At 47.6% G+C, this 24,010-nt stretch overlaps 2 protein-coding genes across 4 annotated transcripts in view; one reads left to right on the top strand and one right to left on the bottom strand.

Moving 5' to 3' along the window:
- The window catches only part of TBCD (tubulin folding cofactor D), a 134,739-nt gene that overhangs the window by 75,995 nt on the left and 34,734 nt on the right, over positions 1 to 24,010 (bottom strand). The window contains exons 12-14 of the mRNA XM_040436678.1: positions 23,799 to 23,859; positions 23,180 to 23,254; positions 20,490 to 20,584 (exon numbers count right to left, since the gene is read on the bottom strand). Of these exons, the coding sequence (XP_040292612.1) occupies positions 20,490 to 20,584; positions 23,180 to 23,254; positions 23,799 to 23,859 (231 nt within the window). The remainder of the gene's footprint in view (positions 1 to 20,489; positions 20,585 to 23,179; positions 23,255 to 23,798; positions 23,860 to 24,010) is intronic.
- On the top strand, positions 10,044 to 16,316 carry ZNF750 (zinc finger protein 750). 3 transcript variants are annotated; one of them, XM_040436699.1, is made up of 3 exons: positions 10,044 to 10,141; positions 13,627 to 15,099; positions 15,407 to 16,316. In XM_040436699.1, the coding sequence occupies exons 2-3, from the start codon at positions 13,766 to 13,768 to the stop codon at positions 15,969 to 15,971; spliced, it is 1,899 nt and encodes a 632-aa protein (XP_040292633.1). In that variant the 5' UTR covers positions 10,044 to 10,141; positions 13,627 to 13,765; the 3' UTR covers positions 15,972 to 16,316. The 3 variants fall into 3 exon arrangements, with proteins under 3 accessions (XP_040292633.1, XP_040292634.1, XP_040292635.1); XM_040436700.1 differs by lacking the exon at positions 10,044 to 10,141 and adding an exon at positions 11,361 to 11,527; XM_040436701.1 differs by lacking the exon at positions 10,044 to 10,141 and adding an exon at positions 11,361 to 11,533.

The raw sequence follows: 24,010 nt of genomic DNA, 5'->3' as shown, positions 1-24,010 counted from the left end.
TAATCTGCTGTTTAAGGAGGTAGGTTGGGGGCACTTAGAGGGTGCAGGGGCATCTTCTTTGCAGGATCCTCACCTTTCGACCGTAGTTTGGCTCTGGAGGACCCGTCCTAGATTACACGGATAATCCTTAGACATGAATGGGCGCCGTGTAATACCTTACTTGCCCTGCGGAGGTGCTGCAGATTAACTGAACACTTAGAATTGCCACAGTTTAAAGCTGGTCACCAGGGGTAACAGAAAGGGAAGGGGTGGGCTTTACAAGGTTTTTGTTAAGGGACCCTTTAAAAGAAGTAGGCGTGGTCAAACGTGGAGAACCCCTTTAAGATTTCAGAGTGGTGCTCGCTGCTTCGGGGACAGGAAAGATTCACAACAAGGACCATGGAGCGTTTCCCTTTCAAATCTAACTTTCTGGCGATTTTAGTCCCTTGAGGACTAAAAACGTTAACACAATGCCCCCCCCCCCCCCCAACATTTAAAGTGACAGTAACTACTGCCCTGCAGCCTCAGAATTCTGAAAGCGCTCATCATCGCGGGTCAGAGATCCGACTGGTGAATACTACCGGTAAGTCTCATTCCACCCAACAACCACTTCCGTCTGCAGGGAATACACCCCCAGTTTGAGTAGCCTGAGCAGAACCCAAAATCTACCCCCCCCCCCCCCCCCCCTCCCTTCCTGATCCTAAAAAATGAAGGGTCTTATGGGATTGTAATGCAAGCAATTGCCCAAATCTGAGCTAGTAATCACTGCAGGTAATGGGCGGTCACGTAATCTATTTACAGGTCCCGCACTAACGCCTTGGGTAAGTGGCCAATCAGCGGGTGACACCCACTTAACGAGCGGCTTACACTCGGGCTAAATTTAGGCCTGAATAATCGCTCCTAGAGTCAGGATAACAGGCAACGACGATGATCTGAAGAGAGTCGACCGGTAACAGTCAGTCGCCAGAGGCGAAGGAACGAGCGAAACAAAACTTGCCGTGAAATGTAGGGGGCACCTCATTAAACCGAAGGAGGGGGCGAGTGCATGACGCTAGAAGGGGGCAAGATCAGAAAGCTTACAATCTAAGCTGTGACTCGCAAAGAGTACAGTAAGGACTGACACACAACGAAATGAAGACCAACATCTAGGTCACTGTCAGCCGCAATTTCTGTCTGGTTCGTGAACGCAATGCCAAAACTGCAGTGAAGACTGACACACAGGAAGGAATAAATGGCTGTGACAATGCTGTGATAGCTATATATACACACACATACACCCATATGTAACGAGATTAAAGGGCTCTGGGCGAGGACAGGACGTATCCATCACATGGCTTAGTGCCGGAAACGCGTTACTCCAGCCCTGACATATACAGGGAACACCTAATAAGGCTTGGCGGAAAGCAGCAGGATCAAAACCCATCTAATCACAATAATAACAATAATAATAATCACCGTGGTGTACCCGTCACACGCCCAGCTCGGCCCGCCCAGGCTTCAGGTACACAGCCACCTCAGCCTGTTCATCACCGCCACCGTCTGCGGGCGGACATTTAATACTGCCAAACCGGATGGGGTGCGGGTGAATCTCCCAACACATTTCAGTCAGGAAATTCAACTGGGCTGTAAAAATATTCAGCTCCCAGCAAAAAACAAATGCATGATCAAAGTGTGTCCATATAAACACAGATCAAGGGTCCAAAACGCGTTAGCACACTTAAGGGGTTTTGCAATATTATTGCACTCATGACCTCAGACAGTATTAGAGACCCCCGGGACCCCCTCACAGTAGCGCCACGGCCTTCTCACAGCATAGCAAAGAAAAAAAGAAAATAATCTCAGAAAACCACTTTAATCGCGTCGCCTCTTTCTGCTGCAGGCCCAACAAGTCGACTGCATAATTCATGACGAAATTAATCATGTCCGAAACGCATCAGCCAACGTCTCCCCCTGATCAGTGATTACTCCATGTTTGACGTGCAACTCACATCGACTTTACCATTAAATTCTAAACAGAAAAGCAAATATATTAATAACCGACGCGTTTCGGTTTGGCATTTGATTGATGCATCGAGCAAGGACACCCGGGCAAGCGCCTTTGAGGCTTGGTGACCAGCTCACCTCTTTTATGAGCTGCTATATGTCTGACGGTAAGCTACACATAGACGATTCAAACGCGTTTCGACAACATAATTTTAGCCATGGACCTAAAAAATATAAAAAAACGCACTTGGAAACCTCGCCGAAAGGCTTACTCTGAATCGGCTGACCCCAGGGGCATTAGCTATAGGGAGGCCAGCTATACCAGGCGAAGCTGGTGGACCCACTAACCGATTTCTAATTCAGGCTCAGACGCTACGTCTCTTAAAGCCCCAATGCACTGCAGATTGACGCGTTTTGGTCTCAGATACCATCCAGACTACATCCCCTGAAACCTGTCAGCAAAAGTGAGAATCTGTGTTCACAGACTAAGTATAAAAAGAAAAAGAAAAGAAAAATCCACTTTACTACGACATTCAAAACAAAAAAAAACAAATAGTTTTAGCGCGTTTCGGTTTGTAGTTTAATTTACTTGGCATCTCGCTGAGGCTGGGTGTACCAACCGACCTGCAGCAAGTTTGAGGCACAGAGTATAGAAGTCTAACGCGTTTCAGCCATGCTACGATGCATCTGCAAATCTCTGTGAAAGGTTGGCGCTGCGTCAGCTGGCCCCGGGGGCGTCCGTTATAGCGACTGAAGCTTTATGTGGTGCCCAAGATAGCAGGTAGTGGGCCCCTGGAGCTGTACTGCTGCACGCATGAGGTTCGGTCAAGCTGCAGAGGATATTTTCACTGACGCGTTTCAGTCTAGGCCACAAATACAGGTTACAAGCCTGAAACGCGTCAGATATTTCTCCCCGTTTCCCCACACGCTGTCAGTGTCTTCCACCTGCTGAGCCTCCTCGGTGCAGGAACTGATCCTCTCGCATTAGCTGTAGCCTACAGGTATTAAAACGCACCTGCTGCCTCCCGCCCACTCTCCGCACAGCCCGGCAGGTTGGAACATGGAGACCTCGCCAACGCTGGCCTGATCTCTTCTATACGGAGCCTGCCAATAGCGCCAGCTTCTCTTAAAGCGACAGTGACCTCAAACGGCGAGGGATTCTAACGTACCACCCATCAGACGGGTGGTACGAGTTGAGCTGTATTTGCAAAGTCTTAGTCATTATGCGTGAACCGACGCGTTTCGGGTATCCATTTCATGCTATAGGTAAGGAGTACTGGTCCAAAACTAAATCAGAAAATGACTAGTTCTGGGCTATAATTTTTAATATGGAAAGATCTGGAGTATTAGATGCTACATTCGTTATCCCGTGCCCTTTTAGCGTTGCTAATGCGTTTCGGATTTGCATTTAATTTATGCCATGAGCAAGGAAAAGGACTAGTTATCGATTCTGAAGCATTGGAAGCCAGGTGAGAGGAACGTTACTGGTCTGAACCAGAGGATAGATTCTGCCGAATGTCGGTGTGAAATAAAAAAACATTCACAAATTCACTTTTCCGGAGAGAGCGGCCCCAGAAAGCTGAGTGACAACCGGAATGACAGCCATGACGGCGTCTACAGAGGTGGTCACCCCCGTGGAGGAGGAACAAAGCAATATTGTTCTAGGGCCCCATTAGGGTCCGATGATTTTTCATGCATTTTTTTTGTTGTTTCTATGAAAAACCTGAAATACTGGACTGGAGGGTTCACTTGTTGGTTTAACACAACTCTGACCTCTCCCGTCACCCACCCGAATTTCCAGCCCTCCGAGCGATCCTAATGCTGGCGGCTCTGCACAATTCGCAGAGATGAAGGGTTAAAAAAAAAAAAATCTAAATAAATATAGTTTTTGAATTTTTTTTATTGATGAACAGAAAATCCTGATATTTACATCTGATTCATTTTTTTTATTTACTAATAAAAACTGCAAGAGATCTCCAGAGCGCGAGGGGGGGGCACAGAACCAATGGAAATGGCGGAGTGGGTCCTTCCACTATGTAACCCTCAGCCTGTGCCCTCCACAAGATCAGAACAATCCTCTCCTGAAATCCTCTGTGCTGCTGGGAGGACCCTGCTCCTTCCACTATGTAACTCTCAGTCTGTGACCTCCACAAGATCAGCACACTCCTCTCCTGAAATCCTCTGTGCTGCTGGGAGGACCCTGCTCCTTCCACTATGTAACTCTCAGCCTGTGCCCTCCACAAGATCAGAACAATCCTCTCCTGAAATCCTCTGTGCTGCTGGGAGGACCCTGCTCCTTCCACTATGTAACTCTCAGCCTGTGACCTCCACAAGATCAGCACACTCCTCTCCTGAAATCCTCTGTGCTTCTGGGAGGACTCCGCTCCTTCCACTATGTAACTCTCAGTCTGTGACCTCCACAACATCAGCACACTCCTCTCCTGTATTCCTCTGTGCTGCTGGGAGGACCCTGCTCCATCCACTATGTAACTCTAATCCTATGACCTCCACAAGATCAGCACACTCCTCTCCTGAAATCCTCTGTGCTGCTTGGAGGATCCTGCTCCTTCCTCTATGTAACTCTCATCCTGTAACCTCCACAAGATCAGCACACTCCTCTCCTGAAATCCTCTGTGCTGCTTGGAGGATCCTGCTCCTTCCACTATGTAACTCTCAGTCTGTGACCTCCACAAGATCAGCACACTCCTCTCCTGAAATCCTCTGTGCTGCTGGGAGGACCCTGCTCCTTCCTCTATGTAACTCTCAGCCTGTGACCTCCTCAAGATCAGCACACTCCTCTCCTGAAATCCTCTGTGCTGCTGGGAGGACCCTGCTCCTTCCTCTATGTAACTCTCAGCCTGTGACCTCCACAGGATCAGCACAGTCCTCTCCTGAAATCCTCTGTTCTGCTGGGAGGACCCTGCTCCTTCCACTATGTAACTCTCATCCTGTGACCTCCGTAAGAACAGCACACTCCTCTCCTGAAATCCTCTGTGCTGCTGGGAGGACTCTGCTCCTTCCTCTATGTAACTCTCAGCCTGTGACCTCCACAAGATCAGCACACTCCTCTCCTGACATCCTCTGTGCTGCTGGGAGGACCCTGCTCCTTCCACTATGTAACTCTCAGTCTGTGACCTCCACAAGATCAGAACAATCCTCTCCTGAAATCCTCTGTGCTGCTGGGAGGACCCTGCTCCTTCCACTATGTAACTCTCAGTCTGTGACCTCCACAAGATCAGAACAATCCTCTCCTGAAATCCTCTGTGCTGCTGGGAGGACCCTGCTCTTTCCACTATGTAATTCTCAGCCTGTGACCTCCACAAGATCAGCACACTCCTCTCCTGAAATCCTCTGTGCTGCTTGGAGGATCCTGCTCCTTCCACTATGTAACTCTCAGTCTGTGACCTCCACAAGATCAGCACACTCCTCTCCTGAAATCCTCTGTGCTGCTGGGGGGGACCCTGCTCCTTCCTCTATGTAACTCTCAGCCTGTGACCTCCACAAGATCAGCACACTGCTCTCCTGAAATCCTCTGTGCTGCTGGGAGGACCCTGCTCCTTCCACTATGTAACCCTCATCCTGTAACCTCCCCTAGATCAGCACACTCCTCTCCTGAAATCCTCTGTGCTGCTGGGAGGACCCTGCTCCTTCCTCTATGTAACCCTCATCCTGTGACCTCCACAAGATCAGCACACTCCTCTCCTGAAATCCTCTGTGCTGCTGGGAGGTCCCCGCTCCTTCCACTATGTAACTCTCAGCCTGTGATCGCCACACGCTCAGCACACTCCTCTCCTGAAATCCTCTGTGCTGCTGAGGACTTTACCAGAGCGGTTACATGTGTATTGCCCTTGAACTGATCGCAGTCTTTTAATATGTGGCCACTGCACAACCTACCTCCACGTGGAGGTCTCCCGGCTGCGGCTCCTGTAGAGCAGGGCGGACATGCCCGGGCACATCACCTCTGCGGCTCGCTCAGCTGGTTTGGTTGGGGAGGATCGTTGCCATACGTCACAATTAGCAAGTTATCCATTATAAATAGATCTGACAGAACCGGACAGCGACCTCACCGTGCGGCCACTGAATGCGTGAAAGGGGAAACGCGTGCTGAACGTACTGACTGCGCCATTGTCCACATGGTGCGGTGTGAATACTGTGTCGCACTATAGTACAACAACAGTCACTGATATAACGTGTTTATTTTCTGCAGACGCAGTTTTTGGCCCCATCAGTAAAACGGCGGCAAAAAAAAAACTACTTCTACCCTATAGATCTCGTCTCCCACTCCATGACACTCATCGTACACGTGACTAGATCATTCCCTATCCCTTGCATACCATGTGGCTACTATCGGGCCCCTGAAGAGAGGGGCCCAGACATGGTGGCTCCACCCCGTAGGATGGCGGAAATCAAATCTTTGCTATGAGGCCCTCCTTCTGCTATGTAGTAGCGCTACACGTTACCAGCAAACCTAATGGCGACCACTTGTCATGTGCCCAACCCCCACTGCATCAGCTGCGACACCCAGACCCCATCCATGGGGCGTTCCCCAAAGCCCAGTATAAGGAATGTGGGTGCCCGCGTTACCCAGATTACAGCCGCCATTTTTAAAACCTACAAAGGATGTGAAGGGTGACAAATTTGCCATACATAGGGGGTTGTTTTGTTTTTTTAAGATGAATTGTGATAAAATAAGCAAAAAACTGAGAAAAGTGGAATATTACAAAAACAAAAAACAAAAAAAGGATTAAAAAAAAAAAAAGGAAAAAATGGAACATTAAAAGTTGGACAAAATAAAAATAGAATTTTTTTTTTAAACAAAGAAAAAAAAAACAATTTAACAAAATTACAAAAAAATAAATAAAAATGTAAAAAAAGGATTAAAACTGAAAATAAAAAAGAAAGTAAAAGGATTGAAACAAAAAAAAAGGATTCAAAAGGCAAACTAAAAAATAGAAAATGACAAAAAAAAATGAAAAAAGGCAAAAAAGAACACAAATATAAAAACCACAAAAAAGAATAATAAAATACATTTAAAATAGGATTAGAAGAAGCTTTTTTTTAAGCTTCTTCTAATCCTATTTTAAATGTATTTTATTATTCTTTTTTGTGGTTTTTATATTTGTGTTCTTTTTTGCCTTTTTAAAATTTAGTTTTTTTTTGTCATTTTCTATTTTTTAGTTTGCCCTTATTTGCCTTTTGAATCCTTTAATATTTTTTTGTTTCAATCCTTTTACTTTTTCTGTTTTTATTTTCAGTTTTAATCCTTTACATTTTTATTTCTTTTTTGTAATTTTGTTAAATTCGTTTTTTTTTTCTTGTTTTTTAATCTTTGTTTCAATTAATTTTTTTCTATTTTTATTTTGTCGTTCAACTTTTAATGTTCCATTTTCCCTTCTTTAATCTTTTTTTGTTTTTGTAATATTCCACTTTTCACAGTTTTGCTTATTATATCACAATTCATCTTAAAAAAAACAAAAAAACTAAATACTTTAGAAAATAGAACAAACAAAAAGGAGGGAAAAAAATATATAAAAAACAATTTAAGAAAAAAAGAACCTAAAAACACAAATCTATGAAGAGCCAACCCTCCCCGACGGGTCAGAGGAGGAGACGGCCGTCTTGCCCCCACGTCTTAGACCCTGGCAGGGCTCCATGGGACGGGGGCCACAAAACACCTGCTTTTAGAAAAAGAATGATGTTGGTGGTGGAGTCCACCTTCAGCAGATTGCGGAGTCTTCTTGCGGGGGTCCGATCAGACGAGATTACTGTAAATCCCTCGTTTCCAGGGGAAAGAGGATCAGGAAAAGATGGCTTCTCGGTAAATCCCCATTAGGCCTGGAGACTGGTGCCGGCCTCTAATGCCCGGTAATCTCACTGAGGGGATTTGATGAAAATCCCATTTCAGATTCACTGAAACTTCACTTTCTAAGCCCGGATTCTGTCTTCTCTCTAATATGGGGAATTTAGGAGATCAATTAGGAGCCGGGATTTATTTCATGGAAGTTTAGGGCCATTAGCTCCACAATGGGGAATGACGTCAAGAATATGTCACGAATATACAAGGTCGCCGTCTGTCCGTGACCGGCACAGGCTCAGAAACGGAAAAATAAAAAATTCTGGATACATTGAATATCAGAAGGGCTCTATTAGACTTCTACATGGACCCAACATGTGTCATGGATGATGGGCTCTAAGGGGCCCGACAACTGTCTTAAAGGGATACCACGGGTGAACTTGTGATGGAACGAGGCGGGCATCTGGCGAAGGTGTAATGGTAAGGGGCCAACTGAAGATGCATGCCAGACCCTTACAAAGGGACGGCAAGTTGGTAGTGGCCCTCATACTGGTCATGGCCTCGGTGCTGCAGGTGGGCCTAATTAAAAGGGGCCCCCTGATAAATTCCATCCCTTGTATGGAGGGCCCTGGGTGCAGAGATCCCAGCATGTATGACGTGGGCGGTGGAGAGGACGGTGTCGTCAGCCTCCGCTCTCTGGGGTGTTCGATAATAGCAGCCGGCCTCACAAGGAGGACGTACAGCAGCCGGGCACGGCGATGGCGGATTCAGGTGAAACCTCAGCAGAGTCTGACCGTATCTCCATCATGATGAAGGACAAAGTGGCTGACAGCCCGACAGACCCTCCTGGCATCACCATGTTATATACAGGGGCACACCCATTATGGCTTTATAATAACCAGTCTGTGACTACACCAGGGACCAGCAACTGGGGGGGGGGGGGGGCCTACATCAAAGCAGTCCTGATGGGGGGGGGGGAACTACATCAAAGCAGTCCTGATGGGGGGGGGGGGGGGGACTACATCAAAGCAGTCCTGATGGGGGACGGGGTTAATGGGGCAACAAGACTCGGGGTACAGGATACTGACACGCTGACACCCGGGGTACAGGATACTGACACGCTGACACCCAGGGTACAGGATACTGACACGCTGACACCCGGGGTACAGGATACTGACACGCTGACACCCGGGGTACAGGATACTGACACGCTGACACCCGGGGTACAGGATAATGACACGCTGACACCCGGGGTACAGGATAATGAGACGCTGACACCCGGGGTACAGGATACTGACACGCTGACACCCGGGGTACAGGATACTGACACGCTGACACCCGGGGTACAGGATACTGACACGCTGACACCCGGGGTACAGGATACTGACACGCTGACACCCGGGGTACAGGATACTGACACGCTGACACCCGGGGTACAGGATACTGACACGCTGACACCCGGGGTACAGGATACTGACACGCTGACACCCGGGGTACGGGATAACGACGCGCTGACACCCGGGGTCGGACATGATGGGCCTTCTCCTCCTCCCCTCACAGCTCAGCAATACCTGCAGACAATTAGTGCTGAGCCGTCTTCCCTCCCGGTGGTTTCAGGGTGTGCCTCCTCCACCTGTCACTTCTCCGTTCCACGCTGAGCCCTTTGTCTGTTGCATAACCGTTTGGCGTTTGCGCTCAGTCTGCACAGGAGCCACAAACGACACAAAACTGCGACACACAGAACACCCCATGTCGCCAGATTACTAAGTATTCTGTGAGAAACAAGATGGTGGGAGCGGTGACCTCACTGCGACCACGTACCGCCATGTCACATGCACCACAGCCGCGCAGAGTCGGCTCTGCTTCAATCCCATAAGGAATGAACAGAAACTACTTATCGAATATGCAAAAAAATAAAAATAAAAAACAAAACTAAAACAACCGCGATAAACGCTGGCGGTGAACGCGCAAAGACGGCTCCAGAAATGATAACGTCGGTTTCATGATTTGCAGAATGAAGCCTAAACTCTCCCATATTAACTCCTTGTGCGCCTTCCCCTATGAATCAGTCAGCGGCAGGTGACAGGCACCTTGCACGCAGGCTGAGGCGATTAGGGACCTGTCGTGTCCTCACCCTTGTAGGCTGCATGTAAAGGCAGGCGTTTAGGGGGAAGAAACAAGTATATTGGCTGTGCACACAAGGCAGCGCTGCTCGGGGCCCTGGGAATATCAGGTGCATCTCCACAGCCTCAGGGCGCAACTCCTGCACTTTAAATCCCTCCCTCTGAGACGCCTCAGATCAGTCTTCCCTGTGAGCAGTCAGAGGAGAGGTACTTCTCCTCCTCCAGCAGCAGCAGCAGCAGCCGGCGAGCTCCGCTCCAGCTGGTAAGTCATCCCGTCATTCTCTACTTACTTCTAGTACGACCCCCCCCCATGTACGATCTGTCAGGACGCCCCCCCACACCGCCAGCTCCGGCAGGTGCTTCTCGCCCCGACTTATTTCCCTTAGTTATAGCAGAATGAACAAAAACTAAAATGTAAGGAAAATAAGTAACAAAATGTAACCATTTATAATAGAGGAAGAAAAAAAACTTAGAAAAAAATCCACATCGACAGGAAAGCTAGAAAATGACAAAGTACACGACGCAGATGGCGTTCCGACCCCCCGGAGGCTTAGAGTTTCGCCCATGACATTTAAACTTTATACAGGTTGGAGAACTTTGGGGGAAAAATAGAATTTTATTTTAGATTTTTCCCCAGTTTAAAAATAAAATAAAAATCTGTTTAAACGATTTCGGTGCCTACTGAGTCAGAGGCGAAACTTGGACGCGCACGGTGAATGGCTGCAGGCTGAGGTGGATGAGGCGGTGTCGTAGTCATGTCGGATGGCGACACAGAGCAGGTGTAAGGCAGTAGTCACCGAGCACCGGTATTATGTATGGGGCTGCATAAATAGATCTGGACTAATATGAGGGTCTCTATGTATAATGGTGATCGTTATGGTTCTGGGCACTAGGGTTAACCCTAACTATTCCATATACTGTGCATATATCAACATACACAAAACAGACATAATATATACATACATGTACTTTATTATATATATATATATATATATATATATATATATATATACACACATACACACACACACACACACACACACACTTTTTATATATTATAATATAAAGTAAATGTATATATATTTTTCATACACACAATCATACACTTACATGTACAGCAATATACAAGCACACACAATGTATAATATATACACACACACATACATGCACTAATATATATACACACACACACACACACACACACATATGATCTATACACACGCACACACAATATATTATACATACACACACATATACATACATACACACACGCACACATATGATCTATACACACGCACACATACATACATGCACACACAATATATTATACATACACACACATATACATACATACACACACGCACACATATGATCTATACACACGCACACATACATACATGCACACACAATATATTATACACACACACGTACACACACCTGAGAAGAGCGATACAGGTCAGACTAGTTGGACAGCTCCCAGACGACACTGAAACTGCCCTTGCGACACACTGACGGTGACAGCGGCCTGTCCCGGGGTTATGCAATCAATGCCACATCACAGGTTTTAATTGGACTATGCCAGTGACTCCTGGGTGAGATGCCACTTCTGCCCGACTCCTCTCAGGACGCGGCTGGGATCCCATCCTCGGTGAGTGTGAGTATAGCAGGTATATTACAGGGAGGGTATAACTTACTGCCATAGTTTATTATAAGTCTGTTGGGGGGGGGCGCCATTATTTAAGAAGGAAGTTGGCAGAAACTGAGAGGATTTAAGACAGAAACTTGACTTGGAGCAGGAGACAATGGGGGGGGGCGATTGCATGAGAATCAGGCCGCTGCTGCTGTATGGATATGCAAAGGGACGAGAGCCCGGCCTCAGATGGCTTCTGCTCCCTGTTTGTTGTCACAACGCTCACCTTCAAAGGAAGGGGTAATTAGCACTGGCACTTTCGGGTCTACCCTGGGAATAGCAAGAAGAAACTGAGCCGGGCATGTCCGGGCTGCTGTCCGACCCGATACCGGCTGCATTGTGCCCAATCCGCAGCATTTGCATAGCCCCATTGTCCAGAAACTCAATTAGCGACTCGTTACTGTCGGTGTATTCCCATACTGTCATGTGTGATCAGCCTGGGCAGGGGGGCTGCGCTCCTAAAACCGCAAGCCTCAGCATGCCCTGCGACAGCCCTGCTGGGACTTGTAGTCCTGGTGAGGCGTACAGGGGAAGAGACGAAGCAATAGAACACTGTACAACGTAACAATACAATAAAAACGGAAAACCGCGCTGCTAGTTTTATGGAAATGTAAGGGGTTAGGATTAGGATTTGTCTTTTTTGCTGAAACGAGTGTTAAGACTGTCGATTGCGGAAACCCCCCCCATTACTGATTTTTTGCCCCCAAAAAATTTAAAATTTTATTTTTTTTAAATCTAGAACCCAAACTTTTAAAAATTTATTTTTTCTTAATTTGAAACACATAGTAGACCATCGGCTCTCAGTCGCAATTTTTTTCTATTTTAGCTTCGTTCTTTTAAGTGTTTTTGCTACTTTCTGGAGCAATCGGTTTTGCATCGATTCCTTTCTGCCCAAATCCAAATTTTATTTAATTTTTTTACCTTACCTTTCACTTGCTAGTTTTTTTTCATTCTACTTTTTTTTTTAAAGTATTTTTTTATTTATTTTGTTTCCTGTTGTCAGCTTTTATTTTTTAATAGATTGTGAATCAATCTTCACGCAGCGCTTATACGACTTTAACCACTTGAAGGGAATAAAAGACATATCTTTAGAAATCGGTGCCCGGGGGCCCGTAAGCAATTAGTCCCAATGTTTCCAAGACATATCTGTCAGTGGTTTTGTAACAATTGTTAAAATCACGATGCTTCCAGCTAGTGGTGAAATCACTTTTTTTTTTATATATATAATCCATGCCATAACACATCTTAAGTCCACAGTCATGAGAACCCTACTGCACCACTTTCTCACGCCTTAAGTATCGCTGAGAACAGAGACGTGCCAGCACAAGCCATATCTGAGAGAACGGAGGTGGGAATGACAGGCGGAAAGCTGCCACTGCTCTCCTACCTGGAAAAGCCCAATAAATAAATAAAAATCTAATAAGAGCATATAAAACAAAATAAAAGGATATAAAAAATAAATAAAAAAATAGCGCAATACAAATACTTATTGACAAAGAAAAAAAAAGAAAAAAAAAAAATATGCCGATTTGCTTTGTTACTGTATTAACCCTTTACTTGTCTCAAACCTATAATAATACTTGTGATAATTTTTTCTAATTTGGGAAATTGTGACTGTGCTTGGGAACTACAACCCTCAGCATTCACTGCTATGACTGTATGCAGCTTAAAAAAAACGATACACCTGTATTTTTATTATACTGCCCCCTACTGACGGATATGAGCTTGCAGGTAGGTTTCATGCATTCTTTATAGGGTAGGTCATTTAATTGCAGGTCTGCCCTTCAAGCTCTCCGACTTGCATTACGGTCAGTCCCCCTTCTATAATAATGAGGGAGTGTTGGAGTACTTACCCCCTTGCTAGGCCAGTTTGCCCAGACGCCCTGCTTCTAAGTCAGGTATGTGGATTAGGAAAGACAATGAAATCCCAGGGAGATGGAAACTACGAGGAAGTAGTTTGGTCTACGCAGATCCAGACCTAGCTATTTAAAAAAATAAAAATAAAAAATAAAAAGTCCCAAAATTTTCCTAATGTCTTCGTTTTTTCTTATTTGCAGATTCAGAACTTTGCTCGGAGGCCGAGCCACAACTCTAAACAAACAGGTTTCTAGCAAGCCGTTTGGTGGGAAGAACTGGAGTTCTCCCCAAGATAAGAAAGCAAGTAAGGCAACTTGAGGGCATCCAAGAAGCATCAAGATGTCCACTTTGAAGGAACGCAAACCCAAGAAACCTCATTACATTCCTAGACCCCCGGGAAAGCCATTCAAGTACAAGTGCTTCCAATGTCCATTCACCTGTAACGAGAAATCTCACCTCTTCAACCACATGAAGTACGGGCTTTGCAAAAACTCCATCACCCTAGTCACGGAGCAAGACCGAGCGGTCAAGAGCCCAAAGTCAAACGTTACAGAGCCAAAGCTAGCGTCCCCTGAGGGGTTTGCGAAGCCCACACCTGTTGTGGCCAATGGACAGTTTGACTCTAAAGCTCATCACGACATCAGCAGACATGATCTCAAAGACCATGGGGACTTTAAAAACAAGGAGGGCACTGCTCATGTGGAAAAGCCAATCAACCACAAAGATGTGACTGTGCCCTCGCCAACCAGGCAAAGCCCTATTTCAAAGCCTATCGCTGTTGAAGGGGTTTTGAGGCCCTCAGCCTTTATGCCAGTGGGAGAACATCGATACCTGAACGGTACAGAGAGAAGCCACCTACCGGAAATCATGCCACCAGTAGGTGCAGTCAAAGGAGTCCATAGTGAGGGGTCTGCTTTCCAAAGGTTACCAACTGCATGGAAAACTGGAGATATGGTGCCACCTGAGCTTGGTCCAAAGCCAAACTTTCCACATTACATCCGTCCAATGATACCGGAATATAAATATTACGAGACCGGGGTGCCGGCTGTCCTCCCGTGTTTGTACGATACCTCAATGCTATCAATGTATGGCTCTCCAGACCACAGACTCTTCCGTCCTCACCCCATTCAATCTTCGGGACTCTCCATGCCAAAGCCACTAAACTCATCGATCGACTATAGACTGATACATCAGTTCCAACAGAACTCGGCCATGCAGTATGGCTTCTACAGACAGGCCGAACATTCCTTTTTTCCTTACGGCCTCAAGCTGTCGCACGGCTTGACCAAAGCCCCCACAGCTCCAACCATGGACAATGCACCTTTCCTCTACCCAACATCCAGCCCACCTCTCTTCTACCCCTTAGACCCAGCTCAAAAGCAGGTGGACTGTCAAAAGGAAGGGCTTCTCAGCCAAGACAAGCATAAACATGAAGGAGAGACCCTGAAGATGAGTCCACGGGCCGGCAGTGCAGCCACTGGCTCTCCTGGTAGACCGAGCCCGACCAACTTCACTCAGACCAGTCAAGGCTTTGAAGGAATCTTTGATCTTTCCAGCAAAACTACCTCTACGTTAGGAAAGTGGGACAGTGTTGGACAAAACCTTACAGCTTTCAAGCCGGTGAGGAAAAGCACAGACTCCCAACCATCGCTGAGCAGAGGAGACTCTCCGTGGTAAGTCAGAGCACCTACTCATATGAAAATACTGAAACAAGTTTGAGATTTTGATGGTCGATCCCTTTGTTTTTGATGGAATCCACCAACAATTTCAATGTCTATGTAGACTTTCCACCTGGCCCTAAAGTCTTGTAGGGATTAGACAAATTGGTTTATTTTTTTGTCCCCCGTCATAAGGGTTTTCTGATCACCCCCTATCCACCACCTCTCTCCATAGATATATCAGAGATCATCAGCATTTGTAGGGGTTGACTAGTCTTTGAGAAGACACGTTCTTAACCTGTCCCAACTTTTTCTATTTCAGCTCTGGGAATGAAGATGTTTCTGCCGACTGTGACACGTCAATGAGCAGTGATGACGATGCATTTGTACCACTTAACCTTTCCAAGAAATCAGAGATGGAAATGGAGACTCCTCCAGAACAACCGCCGGGCAGCGACTTCATGGGGCAAGACATGCCGCTCAACCTGTCCGTCAAAGACTTGAGCAAGAAAGACCATGTTGAAGGGTCTCCAAACCAGAGAAAGTATTCATTGACTGAAGACACAATCAACATGGCAGAGGTCAAGACGCTAATGGAAAACTGCGACGAGCAAAAGCAATCAGCGGCGGTGGCCCTTTGCCAGCTGGCATCCTACAGCCCCATCCCGGCCGCCCGGTTCGCAGAGGACAATTTTGAAACACAGAGTGAGAAACCGGAACAATCGGCTGTGAGCTCTTCAGGGAACCAGGAGGAAGAATGCCATAGCAAAGTGAGGGGTCAGAAAAGGGGGACCCCCAAAGATGTGGGCAAAACGGCCGCTAAGAAAGCAAAAACCTCAGACTGCAACAGAGTCTTCACCCTGAGGAAGAGGCAGAGGATGTCTTAGACGCCTGCCCACCTTAAAGACAAGAGCTGCTTGTAATTGGACTTGGTGCGGTCAAGCACTACCGGTTTATCTGAAGTTCTCCCGGTCTACAGCTAATATTTAGCTGATGAGCGTTCTCTCCCTGCTCCCCCTCCCCCGCGCAGGATACGGGTCAGGACTGAATTCTATATTTATATTGGTAATATTTATTTTTGTATAAAGTATATGAGGCGCTGCTGCGGGTGAGGGTCACGACTGTACCGACACGCTCTTTTCCAGGTTTTTATGTATCGTCGCCAATCGTTCAGCTTTCAACCTGAAATGCAGAGAAAAAAATAAAATATGAAAATAAAAATGCTGTATTTCCGATAATTTTCTGGTGTATTTTTTCTAAGCTATGGTAATGTGTGATAAGACACATGAAGAGTGGACAGGTCTCCAGTCCTTATGAGAGCAGGACACCCCCCTCCTGAAACATTCTGTGCTGCTGTGACCCCTGCTCTGTCCATTGTGTAATCGTCATTCTAAGACCCCCACAAGATCAGAACACTCCTCTCCTGAAATCCTCTGTGCTGCTGGGAGGACCCTGCTCCTTCCACTATGTAACTCTCATCCTGTGATCTCCACAAGATCAGCACACTCCTCTCCTGAAATCCTCTGTGCTGCTGGGAGGACCCTGCTCCTTCCACTATGTAACTCTCATCATGTGACCTCCACAAGATCAGCACACTCCTCTCCTGAAATCCTCTGTGCTGCTGGGAGGACCCTGCTCCTTCCACTATGTAACTCTCAGCCTATGACTGCCACAAGATCAGCCCACTCCTCTCCTTAAATCCTCTGTGCTGCTGGGAGGACCCTGCTCCTTCCACTATGTAACTCTCAGCCTATGACTGCCACAAGATCAGCCCACTCCTCTCCTTAAATCCTCTGTGCTGCTGAGAGGACCCTGCTCCTTCCTCTATGTAACCCTCAGCCTGTGACCTCCACAAGATCAGCACACTCCTCTCCTGAAATCCTCTGTGCTGCTGGGAGGACCCTGCTCCTTCCACTATATAACTCTCATCCTGTGACCTCCACAAGATCAGCACACTCCTCTCCTGAAATCCTCTGTGCTGCTGGGAGGACCCTGCTCCTTCCTCTATGTAACTCTCAGCCTGTGACCTCCACAAGATCAGCACACTCCTCTCCTGAAATCCTCTGTGCTGCTGGGAGGACTCTGCTTCTTCCACTATGTAACTCTCAGCCTATGACTGCCACAAGATCTGCACACTCCTCTCCTGAAATCCTCTGTGCTGCTGGGAGGACCCTGCTCCTTCCACTATGTAACCCAGCCTATGACCGCCACAAGATCAGCCCACTCCTCTCCTTAAATCCTCTTTGCTGCTGGGAGAACCCTGCTCCTTCCACTATGTAACCCAGCCTATGACCGCCACAAGATCAGCCCACTCCTCTCCTTAAATCCTCTTTGCTGCTGGGAGGACCCTGCTCCTTCCTCTATGTAACTCTCATCCTGTGACCTCCACAAGATCAGCACACTCCTCTCCTGAAATCCTCTGTGCTGCTGGGAGAACCCTGCTCCATCCACTATGTAACTCTCAGCCTGTGACCCCCACAGGATCAGCACACTCCTCTCCTGAAATCCTCTGTGCTGCTGGGAGGACTCTGCTCCTTCCACTATGTAACGCTCATCCTATGACCTCCACTAGATCAGCACACTCCTCTCCTGAAATCCTCTGTGCTGCTGGGAGAACCCTGCTCCTTCCACTATGTAACTCTCAGTCTGTGAGCTCCACAAGATCAGAACGGTTTTCTCCTGAAATCCTCTGTGCTGCTGTAAACCAGCTTATGAGTATCATACCATTCCGCACCTTAAAATGTTAGTGGCAATTAAAAATGGCTCCCCAAAGTCAGGGTTCTGAGAAGCAGACGGACAGATATAGCAGAGCTTGTCAAATGTAAGACAACATGCAAGATATAGCAGGCCTCAAATCGTCAGACATGGCAGATGTGATCTCATCAGATATAGCAGAGATGAGCTTGTCAGATATAGCAGAGCTGAGCTTGTCAGATATAGCAGAGCTATGGCACAAGTCACAGCGATATTACAGTGCATGATGTAGATTTACATAGGACTGCAGCTAAGCCTTACATGTTATATATGGAGAAGTGATTTAGATCTACAGGAACAGGGTGTGCTGGAGGCAGCGGGGGTGGCAGAGGTGTCTTCAGGGTGCGGCGACTAAGATGGCAGCTGACAATGCCGTGGCGAAGGCCCATCTCGACGTACATCGCCCACCTTGCACATCTTCTCTACCATTCAGCCTGAGGCCGGACAAACTGAACGTTCGCCTACAGATACAGGCGGCGCGATGGGATTGATGACGTCCACATTCCACCCCTCCACGGTCACCTTGACTGTAGGAGCGTCCGTCCAGCGTGGAGCTGACGTGCGTCCTCAGGCCGGGGTACGCGTCCGTACTTGCAGGCCCTACAGCCAGCCTCGCACTGGCGGCGCGGGTTCAGACTTACACAATGCGGATGGCGTCCTTGTGCTCCGGCCATCACATGCTTAAAAGGCGAAAAGCTCTGGCTTGTGTTCCAACTCTTCGGCATTTTCAACACCTCTGCTTGCTGCCAGTAAACCGGATCCTTCATTGCTGTCCAGTCAGGTTACGGTCCGATAGGGACACAGTAACGAGCCGTGCGCCAGTGCAATCATCAAGTGACCTCGGCAGGAAGTAAAACCACTGGGGTCCCGTTCAATGACAGCAATCAGAGTTTGGAAAACCTAATGAAGTGCGATACAAACTATATCGGTAAAATTGCAGAATTGATCATACGGTGGATACTGTATGAAATACGTCGCACAGCTGAGGTTTTGCTACAATGATATCCAGTCTGGAAAATCCTACTCGGACTCCAGACCGATACACTGTAACAAACTACCAGGGCAGGATACAATTGTGACAAACCCTCTGCTGTGTGAGGTTTCGCCCTGTGAGATTATTTTCATTCACTGACAGCAAGCGGCGATCATTGAGGAAGTGGAACATAAAAAAATTAAGTTAGGGAAGGCAGAAACTTTTTGCTATACAATGACGAAGCTTTATTGACAGAAGTGGACGACATATTTAACCCCCACGACTGGGGCATCAGGTTGTCACTTAAAGGGGGAACTCCATCATTTTCCCTGGTATAATTTTACCTTGCACTGTTAGCAATGACATAAATACGTGGAGCACTGAACTGTGAGGTGAAGTTCACACGTGGCAGATAATTTGGTTAAGTATTTGGCCACCAATCCGTGGTCAATCCACTTGAGGATTTTGCAGTAGAATTACCGATTTCCCCGATCAGCCATGACTTTCAGGGAAATTTCATCCATTGCACCAGGATGGGGTTTCGCAATCTGTCATGTGTGAACTTGGCCTAAGAAACTGCTTAGCGGGTGGTCACCTGCATCCTCGTCAAGCCTGCCATCAGGCTCTGGAAAAATGGAAGCTCCTAGAGCACAACATTCCCGAGTACTGGTCTAGATCAGGCACGGCCAACCTGCGGCCCTCCAGCTGCTGCAAAACGACAACTCCCACAATGCCCTGCTGTAAGCTGTTAGCAGTCTGGGCATGATGGGAGTGGTAGTTTCTGGAGAGCCTCAGGTTGGACGTCACTGCTCTAGATGGCACTCATCCATCCCTCACATAAGGTAATAGCGAGACATTGGAGACAACCAGCCTCCCCCAACATATGGGAGGTCATCCTAATGGTGACTGACATAGGATGTAGGAGCTGGTTTTCGCCCCCTCCTTGCAGTACAGGATAAGAGCACACAGCCGATGGCGGATGTGGCTTTCAAGTGCCCACGCCGCTGCCGACCGCCCACGCTGTGGAGACTTTGGGCTCCTACAACTGTATATGCAAAGTATCCCTGTCTCATGTCTTAGGGCTTGTTCACACGACCGTATGGCTTTTTCAGTGTTTTGCGGGGCGTTTTTAACGGATCCGTTTTTTGTTTCAGTGTTGATTCCAGTTTCATTCCGTTTTTTCCGTATGGCGTATACAGTATTACATAGAAAAAAATTGGGCTGGGCATAAAATTTTAAAAGAATGATTCCGCAGAAACGGAAGGGATACGGAAGACATTCCGTATGTGTTCCGTTTTATTTTTTTTCTGCGGACCCATTGACTTGAATAGAGCCACGGAATGCGATTTGTGGGCAATAGTAGGACATGTTCTATCTTTGAACGGAATGGAAAAAACGGAAATGGAATGCATATGGAGTACATTTCGTTTTTTTTGCGGAACCATTGAAATGAATGGTTCCGTATATGGAACGCAAAAAACGTTTGTGTGAACGAGCCCTTATACTGTACATGTAAATGTGACAATGCCACGCATCACGTCTGCTTTGTGTCATTTCGGAGCTTCCTTTTTTTATTAGTTATTATGTGTTACACAACATGTATAATAGGCTTGAAAATCAATAAAAAGACAATGATGAAAATAAATAAATAAATAAATAAATAAAGCCGAGCACTTACCGTCAGGGAGACGAGACGGGAGCAGGAGTCCCCTCCTGCCCAGCTCTGCCAGGGCGAGGCAGCCCCCGTGCCAAGCGTTATTCGTCTCCTGGAAACTGGGATACAAGAAAAGCAGAAATAAGAGGTGACCGCGACCAGGGATTACTGACGGGAGACGTCCAACATGGCCGCCACGCCAGACCCAGCGCCTGACAGACCCCAGAGACTGTAATCGGGTCTGTCCATCTTCTGTCCTGACAAAACGGCGCAGAGTACTTAACATTGCAGACAATGTCATGTGCAAAAGTCCTAAAGGGGGGTGGGCACAGAGTATTTCAGGAGAGGAGTGTGCTGATCCCATGAGAGGTTAAAGGCCGAGTGTTACATAGTGGAAGGGGCAGCACAGAGTATTTCAGGAGAGGAGTGTGCTGATCCCATGAGAGGTTAAAGGCAGAGTGTTACATAGTGGAAGGTGCAGCACAGAGTATTTCAGGAGAGGAGTTTACAGATCTAATGAGAGGTTAACGGCAGAGTGCTATATATAGTGGAAGGTGCAGCACAGAGTATTTCAGGAACAAAGTGGGTTGGCAGTGACCTATTCACCTATATGATGTTGGAGAGGACAGGGCTGCAGAAAACCGGTGATGATGTACGAATTAGGAGGCCAAAAGACATTGGCCGGGTCTCCGCACAGGGGAATGTACAGAGGTTCCTTAGCCTCCATCACACATATAGAGGTTTCTGGGAGGAGCGCACAAGTCTGCACAGGTCTCCAGGAGTAACAGTCCGGCAGCCGGGCTCAGCGCATAACCCCAGCCCGAGATCTGAGCCGATATGGCGACGGGGGCGATAACACGAGGGAAGAGGCTGCTATATACATCTGATATCACATATATACAGCTGGTGACCATAGAGGGTCATACGTGCAGGGCCACACACCGGCCATACACCAGGGGAGGCTGCTATATACATCTGATATCACATATATACAGCTGGTGACCATAGAGGGTCATACGTGCAGGGCCGCACACATCTGATATCACATATATACGTGCAGGGCCGCACACATCCGATATCACATATATACGTGCAGGGCCGCACACACCTGATATCACATATATACGTGCAGGGCCGCACACATCTGATATCACATATATACAGCTGGTGACCATAGAGGGTCATACGTGCAGGGCCGCACACATCTGATATCACATATATACGTGCAGGGCCGCACACATCCGATATCACATATATACGTGCAGGGCCGCACACACCTGATATCACATATATACGTGCAGGGCCGCACACACCTGATATCACATATATACAGCTGGTGACCATAGAGGGTCATACGTGCAGGGCCGCACACATCTGATATCACATATATACGTGCAGGGCCGCACACATCTGATATCACATATATACGTGCAGGGCCGCACACACCTGATATCACATATATACGTGCAGGGCCACACACACCTGATATCACATATATACGTGCAGGGCCGCACACACCTGATATCACATATATACGTGCAGGGCCGCACACATCTGATATCACATATATACGTGCAGGGCCGCACACACCTGATATCACATATATACGTGCAGGGCCGCACACATCTGATATCACATATATACGTGCAGGGCCGCACACACCTGATATCACATATATACGTGCAGGGCCGCACACACCTGATATCACATATATACGTGCAGGGCCGCACACATCTGATATCACATATATACGTGCAGGGCCGCACACACCTGATATCACATATATACGTGCAGGGCCGCACACACCTGATATCACATATATACGTGCAGGGCCGCACACACCTGATATCACATATATACGTGCAGGGCCGCACACATCTGATATCACATATATACGTGCAGGGCCGCACACACCTGATATCACATATATACGTGCAGGGCCGCACACACCTGATATCACATATATACGTGCAGGGCCGCACACACCTGATATCACATATATACGTGCAGGGCCACACACATCTGATATCACATATATACGTGCAGGGCCGCACACATCTGATATCACATATATACGTGCAGGGCCGCACACATCTGATATCACATATATACGTGCAGGGCCGCACACATCTGATATCACATATATACGTGCAGGGCCGCACACACCTGATATCACATATATACGTGCAGGGCCGCACACATCTGATATCACATATATACGTGCAGGGCCGCACACATCTGATATCACATATATACGTGCAGGGCCGCACACATCTGATATCACATATATACGTGCAGGGCCGCACACATCTGATATCACATATATACGTGCAGGGCCGCACACATCTGATATCACATATATACGTGCAGGGCCGCACACATCTGATATCACATATATACGTGCAGGGCCGCACACATCTGATATCACATATATACGTGCAGGGCCGCACACATCTGATATCACATATATACGTGCAGGGCCGCACACATCTGATATCACATATATACGTGCAGGGCCGCACACATCTGATATCACATATATACGTGCAGGGCCGCACACACCTGATATCACATATATACGTGCAGGGCCGCACACACCGGCCAGCAGACGACTCCTCAAACCACTGCTGACTGACCCCCATCAGACCTGTGGCAGGGCCTTTTTTTTGGGGGGGGGGGGGGGGGGGGGGGGAGAGATGTCATTTCATGATTACCTGAAGCAGTCGAGCATAGAGCCCACAACATCATCAGCCAGTTCTCTAGGGAGTCTGCCTGTCAAGCGCCCGATCCTGGGAAAAGGGAAGGAAATAAAGGGGTTAAGGTTGTGTGGGAAAGCTGGGTGACCACCAATATGGCCACCATAAAGCTTCAACAAGCTATGGATCAATGCTGGACCCAAGCAGGTGTACGCGCCATGCAGGACTCTGGGAAAGCTGGATGGCGATCCCAGCTCGGACTACGTTGCTGGGACGCGCTGGCGCACAATGTGGCTGCGGTCACTGCTTTCCCAAGGTCCTGATGGGAATACCCTCTGCAGATTATGGTGGACTGACAACCCCCCGCAGAAGCCACAGCAGTGGTGGCAGCGGTTGTCGCCCTCCTCCTTTCCTGCAGACGGACTGGGCACGTTGTGCATGAGCTGAAGATTTGCTTGCAGATTGTTACAAGGAAGTAAGGGGAGCAAACAAAGCGAGCGAGTGCCCCGAGGGCTCCGCAAATTTCACTACAATAATGTTTGCTCTGCCAACTGTGAGACCTTCAACGGTCGGGCCAGGAAAAAAAAAAGAGCACTAATCTGTTAACCACTATTTGCTATAGAGCGGGCCGGCCTACCCTTTCGCCGCAGACCATCGCACAATGGTGTCTTTGTCCTTCAGTCCCACCAGCAACTGCTCTGTAAGAGAAAGTGAGAAGATTACAGGAGAGCGGGTGCCATGGAAGGGGTCAACTTCTGCTGGGAGCCCAAGGCAAAAACTAAAAGGACTGGGGGCGCTCTTGCATTCAAGTCTATGGAAAAGCTCTGCCTCTGCGGATGTGGTGGTGGA

The sequence above is a fragment of the Bufo bufo genome, chromosome 6 (assembly GCF_905171765.1).
Source record: "Bufo bufo chromosome 6, aBufBuf1.1, whole genome shotgun sequence".
NCBI lineage: Eukaryota > Metazoa > Chordata > Amphibia > Anura > Bufonidae > Bufo > Bufo bufo.
Note: the sequence above shows the minus strand (reverse complement) of the source record. Positions and strands in the feature narration are given on the sequence as shown.

Bases quoted from the DNA above. Each gene is read 5' to 3' on its own strand.
- ZNF750 (XM_040436699.1), top strand. From the start codon at position 13,766: ATGTCCACTTTGAAGGAACGCAAACCCAAGAAACCTCATTACATTCCT. The intron at 15,100-15,406 runs GTAAGTCAGAGC...TTTCTATTTCAG, and splicing joins AGCAGAGGAGACTCTCCGTG to CTCTGGGAATGAAGATGTTT.